This window comes from Gossypium hirsutum, unplaced genomic scaffold (genome assembly GCF_007990345.1).
Source record: "Gossypium hirsutum isolate 1008001.06 unplaced genomic scaffold, Gossypium_hirsutum_v2.1 scaffold_1210, whole genome shotgun sequence".
NCBI classification, from domain to species: domain Eukaryota; kingdom Viridiplantae; phylum Streptophyta; class Magnoliopsida; order Malvales; family Malvaceae; genus Gossypium; species Gossypium hirsutum.
In genome coordinates, this window is record NW_024403500.1 from 4,910 (window position 1) to 11,192 (window position 6,283).

Here is a 6,283-nt window from a genome sequence, read left to right on the forward strand (position 1 = left end):
TTTAAGACGTCAAAAGTTGCTTGAATGTGATTATGATTTGATGGTGTTCGATCATATATATTTGGCACTCTCAATGCGCTAATAAGGTTTGATCGCATCTTTCCTGGCTTTGAAGATAAAGTCTATGGATCTTGGATTGCATTAGGCTTTGTTTTTGTTTGGGACAAGGTTATTACCTTATTGGTTTTAATCCTTTTGCATGTTAGGTTTATTGTTTGTTTTAGGTCTTCTTTAGCCTCTATTGTTAGACCATCTATGGTCTTTGGTTTCTGATCATCAATCACTGTATATGGCCTTGTCACTTTAAAGTAGGCTTGCTTATGAGTCGGATTAGGTTCGGGTCGGGTCAATGCAAAAATTTTAGGCATGTTTTCTAAGCTCGAGCCTAGCCCATCCCGAAAATGGGCCTAAAATTCTACCAAAGGCTAGCCTAAATTAAAAATGCTAAACCTGAGTCTGACCCTAACCCGGCCCGCCTGTATCAAATTTTTTTAGATAATTTTTATATAAAAACAAATTTAAAAATATAATACATCAAATACACTAAAAATATTAAAATAAATATTTCTCAACAAATTAAAATACATTAAAAAAGTCTTTATACTTAAATAACACTAATATAGTTGCAATTTAACAAGCATATGTTTCTAAAATAGTAGCATAATTAACAATAAAATAAAAATTATATAATATCTAAAGAATAACAACAAAATAGTAGTAATATAATAGTAAAATGGTAACAAAACAGAAGCAAAACAACAAAAAAAAAAGCTTAGTCTAATTCGAGCCAAACCTAAACCAAAAATCTTACACAAAATCTGACATATTAAAAATAAACCTTATTTTTTAACTATATTTTTACTCAATATTTCCGAAGAAATTTCAGGCCAAATGATAGCCCACTGTGTAGCTACCGTCTAACCCGATTCCAGCATGAATAGGTTTGTAATGAACCAAAAAAATGGATTTACCCTTTCTGTTCTTACTGTGATGGGAAATGGCAACAACTTTGTCGTAAGTTATGTATCCGGATCCCAATGTTTTCCACGCCATTTTTTATTCAATTTGACTAAAAACCGAGAGAATTAGAGCCACTTTAAGGCCCTTATTGGAGAGTGATTTTCACGCTCATAACATCGAGAGTCTGTTAAGGTTTTGACGGTAAATCCTTTCCAATGCATAAACTTTATAGAGACAAAAACCAAGGAGTGAGTGTTCCATGCGGATTGCTAAAGAAATAAATAATGTTCCAAGCTACAACATAGAAAAATAATATTTTAATACAAATGTATAATTACATTAAACAGTAAATTAATCTATTCCATCCAAGGGGAAAACGTAAAGAATATTTTTATAATTACTATTTAAGCTGATGTCAAGTTAGCAACCTTTATACGTATTGCAAATAATCAGACTTTAAAAATAAAACAAAAACAGAAGAAGCTCTAAGGACGGAGAGTCGAGCTGACACAAAACACCACTACCAATGAGCGCAGGTCAAGGTGACTGTTATTAATAATCACATAAAGAAAGGCTTAGTTTGGTGGCAATTCCCTGCTTTCCACACTTGTATTCTAATCCTATATACTACTAAAAGCTTAAGGATTCTCATATTCACGATCACCACTATATAATATGTTAGCTTTTAAACCAAAGCCTTCTTCCCTCAGGTCAACTTTCTCCGGCACTGCCTCCGGTCACCTCCACGGCTCTATGGGGTTCCGGTGCTGCTCTCCTTTTCCTGGACTACGAGGTCAAGGCCCCTGGTTCGTGCCGTCATCAGTGATGACAAGGCTGTGGAAACAGCTAAAACCTCACCACTTAATCAAAAACACAGTAATGGCTCATCTGATTCTTCCTCTAAGCAAGTGAAGGCTGTTGTGACTATAAAGAAAAAGATGAAGGAAAACATCACTGAGAAGATTGAGAACAAATGGGAAATGTTGATGAATGGGATCGGTCGTGGGATCTTGATTCAGCTCATCAGTGAAGAGATTGATCCTGGTTTGTTTTTTCTTCTTCTTCCTTTTTCTAGAAAAAAAAGGGGTATCTTGGTCTGATCATATGGTTTGATTCTTACAAGACAACATAGGATTTTGTTGGGGTTTAAAGTTTGAATTGCATCTGCATTTGTTGGTCTTTTACATTGTTTAAAACTATAGGAAGTAATGGTAGAGTTATCTAATTGTTAGTGATTGAATCATTTTGCTTGAAATTCCCACTTTATTGTCTAGGAATTTATTTATATCTTGAATCTCTAATTAAATCTCTTATAGGCTGAAACTGAAATGATCTAATTTTATAGTTACTAATTCGGGGAAGAGCGTTGAGGCTTGTGTAAGGGGCTGGTTGCCAAAGCCTCCAGAACATGACAACATACTTCAATATGTAGCCGATTTTACTGTCCCATCCGACTTCGGTAGACCCGGGGCTGTTCTCATCACCAACCAGCATGCCAAGGAATTCCACCTGCTGGAGATTGTTGTTCAAGATTTCGATGGAGTCCCTATTTACTTCTCTGCAAATACCTGGATCCATTCTCGGAATGATAATCCGGAAAGTCGAATTATATTCCGAAATCAAGTAAGAACTCTATACTAGTGGTTTCCGGTTTTCAATTGGGGCATGTTTATTCGATTAGTTATTGCTTAAGCTGTGCCTTATTGTCATGAACAGGCATACTTACCATCACAAACACCGCCTGGCATTAAAGACCTACGAAGGGAAGATTTGCTCAGCATTTGTGGTAACGGAAAAGGCGAGAGAATGCCTCATGAAAGAATTTACGATTATGATGTTTATAATGATTTAGGTAAACCTGACAAGGACAAAGATCTTGCTAGGCCGGTTTTGGGTGGCGAGGAAAGGCCTTATCCTAGGCGGTGTAGAACTGGCCGACCGGCTTCTAAAATAGGTATTATATTCAATGTAATCCTATGTCATTCTATGGTTAAAGTACTTGTTTTCGGATTGTTACACGGGAATTTCATATGTTTTTTGATTTGATGATTCATTTAGATCCACTTTGTGAGAGTAGAATCGAAAAGCCTCATCCTGTTTACGTACCTCGGGATGAGGCCTTCGAGGAGATCAAACAGGATACTTTCTCTGCTGGGAGGTTGAAAGCACTTCTTCACAATCTTGTACCATTGATGGCTGCTACTTTATCGAGTTCTGATATTCCGTTCACATGCTTTTCGGAGATAGATAAGCTATACAATGACGGTTTCATCTTGAAAGACGATGAGCAAAGAAAATTAGGTGACAATCTATTCATCGGCAATATGATGAAACAAGTTCTCAATGTAGGCCAAAAGTTGCTAAAATATGAAATCCCAGCTGTTATAAGAAGTATGCTTTATTCATCCCTTGCCTTTCAGTTTGTTCTCTAAATAACATCGAAATGAGGCTAATAGCTTAAGCTTGTACTAATGGAGCATTGTTTTATTTTGCGATTTATCTTGGATTTTTGTCTCCAGAGGACAGATTTTCATGGTTGCGAGACAATGAATTTGCACGCCAGGCTTTGGCCGGAGTCAATCCTGTGAATATCGAGATTTTGAAGGTTATTTATAGATTTCTTTTGCCTGTTTTAGATTAGGATTTAGATTTGCTATTACTCCTTGGAAACCCTTAAATTCATTTGATTTCATTTGATTTTGCAGGAATTTCCGATTCTTAGCAAACTAGACCCTGCTATTTATGGCCCCCCGGAATCAGTGATCACTAAGGAATTGATCGAGCAAGAACTTCACGGGATGAGCGTGGATAAGGTATTAACATTTACAGGCACTACCCTGATACCTTCATGTACTCGTTTTATAGATGACATTTCTGTTAAGTACCGCGTTTTACATCAGGCATTGGATTGTTTCTGAATGTTTTTGCTTGTTGAAAGTTGGAATTTTTGGAACTGCTTTGTTTGTCCAACATCAGGTGTATATAAGTGAACATTGTGGGGCCGGTTCTGATTTCTAGTGGAAAACAGAAGGGCATCCATGATACTGTCTGATGAGATATTTGTATTAGTCTCTTGTTACTGTATTGATGTTTTTCAAACATTTAAACCGCCTATAATATCGAGAAATCATTTGAAATTCTCTTAAGACCACTCTTTTACAATCCGATGTTACAGGCTCTCGAGGAAAAAAGATTGTTTATGGTGGATTTCCATGATATGCTTTTGCCTTTTATCAAGAGGATAAACAACTTACCAGGGAGAAAGTCTTATGCATCCCGGACGGTGTTCTTCTATACCAAGACCGGTATTCTAAGACCAATAGCTATCGAGCTTTCACTTCCTCCCACACCTTCATCAAATCGGAACAAATATGTTTATACTCATGGACATGATGCTACAACATACTGGATTTGGAAACTAGCCAAAGCTCATGTTTGTGCAAATGATGCCGGTGTCCATCAGCTTGCAAATCACTGGTAAAACATGAACAGTTTCAAAACCCGTATCTTTTTTTCGTCCAGACATATCTGGTTAACTTTAATGCATATCTTGTTACATTCTATTCATGCTATTATGTTATGATATTTATTTTTCGGGAATGGGGGTAATTGGAACGTTTTAGGTTGCGTACTCATGCTTGCATGGAGCCATACATAATTGCAACTCACAGACAGCTTAGCTCAATGCACCCTATTTACAAGCTGCTTCACCCTCATATGCGCTACACGCTAGAAATTAATGCACTTGCACGACAAAGTTTAATTAACGGAGGTGGGATAATTGAGGCTTCTTTCAGCCCCGGAAAGTATGCCATGGAACTAAGTGCTGCTGCTTACGAGAGTTGGCGGTTTGACAGGGAAGCATTGCCTGCGGACCTGATTCATAGGTAAGGCTCGATATTAGATAGTTGAATTATCCTCCGCCAAAGAACAATATTAGATAACCGCGGTGCAATTTTCAGGGGCATGGCAGTGGAGGATCCTTCAGCTCCCGGTGGCCTGAAACTTTTGATCGAGGACTACCCTTATGCAGCCGATGGACTGCTCATTTGGTCTGCCATCAAAGAATGGGTAGAATCCTATGTCGAACACTTTTACACCGAACCCGATTCCGTCACGTCTGATGTTGAGCTCCAAGCCTGGTGGAGTGAGATCAAGAACCGAGGTCACCATGACAAAAGGAATGAACCCTGGTGGCCTAAACTCGCCACGAAAGAAGACTTGTCTGGCATACTTACAACAATGATCTGGACTGCATCAGGCCAGCATGCAGCTATAAACTTCGGACAGTACCCATTCGGAGGATACATGCCAAACCGTCCCACTCTCATGAGGAAACTTATACCGCAAGAAACCGATCCCGACTTTGAGAAATTCATGCAGAACCCTCAGCGCACATTTCTATCCTCGTTGCCGACACAGCTTCAAGCAACCAAAATCATGGCCGTTCAAGACACTTTATCAACTCATTCTCCAGATGAAGAGTACTTGGGTAAAATGAACGAATTTCATAGCAGCTGGATCAATGATCATAAAGTGTTACAAATGTTTGACCAATTCGCCGCAAAACTTGGGGAAATCGAGGAAATCATAAACGAAAGAAACAAAGATATGAGACTTAAAAACCGAACCGGTGCAGGCATTCCTCCATACGAACTGCTGCTGCCTTCATCAGGCCCTGGTGTAACTGGTCGTGGAATTCCCAACAGCATTTCCATATGATGAAATTTAGTACGTAGTTGTAGTAATAATACTAGGTTTCTTTTTAGTTATGGTTTTTATTAAAAAAAAAATTATATTTGGTGCATCGTTTTCATTGTGTAGAGCTCAGAGACATACTTGTAAATTTGCAAACATCACAATAAACACATTTTAGTAGCAAATTCTGATCACTGCAAAATAAGCTTTAAATTAGAACTTTTTATTTAAATAAGCTTTACAATAAAATTATATATATGTATATATGTATAAATCAACAAAATTTTATTATATGATTATGCTAAATTTGGAATTTAGTTTGAAATGTCAACTATTCTTTTAATTCAAATTAAGGACTTGCATGAATAAAAATGAAAGAAGCGATTTCTTAAAGGAAGTGTATTTGGATTTAAAGAAAACAAAACAAAGTCATCAGAGAAATCTTTTATATAAATCAAGTGGTATTCGTCCTTGTATAATCGCAAGGAGCTAACTATGTCAACGGCTGATATCAAATGATATTTTCATTAACCTTGAGCTTACCGTAGAGTTGCAAATTCAATTAAAAGATCTTTCAACAATTTATTCTTTATTTTTTTTAAGGAAATCACTCAATAGTTTATTA

General features: G+C 37.1%; 1 protein-coding gene across 1 annotated transcript; it reads left to right on the plus strand.

Moving 5' to 3' along the window:
* The first annotated feature begins 1,392 nt into the window (after positions 1–1,392).
* On the plus strand, positions 1,393–5,843 carry LOC107886524 (lipoxygenase 6, chloroplastic). Its single transcript, XM_016810516.2, has 9 exons — positions 1,393–2,004; positions 2,306–2,583; positions 2,677–2,914; positions 3,019–3,351; positions 3,480–3,565; positions 3,666–3,773; positions 4,136–4,437; positions 4,584–4,847; positions 4,923–5,843. The coding sequence occupies exons 1-9, from the start codon at positions 1,899–1,901 to the stop codon at positions 5,680–5,682; spliced, it is 2,475 nt and encodes an 824-aa protein (XP_016666005.2). The 5' UTR covers positions 1,393–1,898; the 3' UTR covers positions 5,683–5,843.
* Positions 5,844–6,283: the final 440 nt, after the last annotated feature.

Bases quoted from the DNA above. Each gene is read 5' to 3' on its own strand.
- LOC107886524 (XM_016810516.2), top strand. From the start codon at position 1,899: ATGAAGGAAAACATCACTGAGAAGATTGAGAACAAATGGGAAATGTTG. The intron at 2,584-2,676 runs GTAAGAACTCTA...TGTCATGAACAG, and splicing joins GAATTATATTCCGAAATCAA to GCATACTTACCATCACAAAC. The intron at 4,438-4,583 runs GTAAAACATGAA...GGAACGTTTTAG, and splicing joins CATCAGCTTGCAAATCACTG to GTTGCGTACTCATGCTTGCA.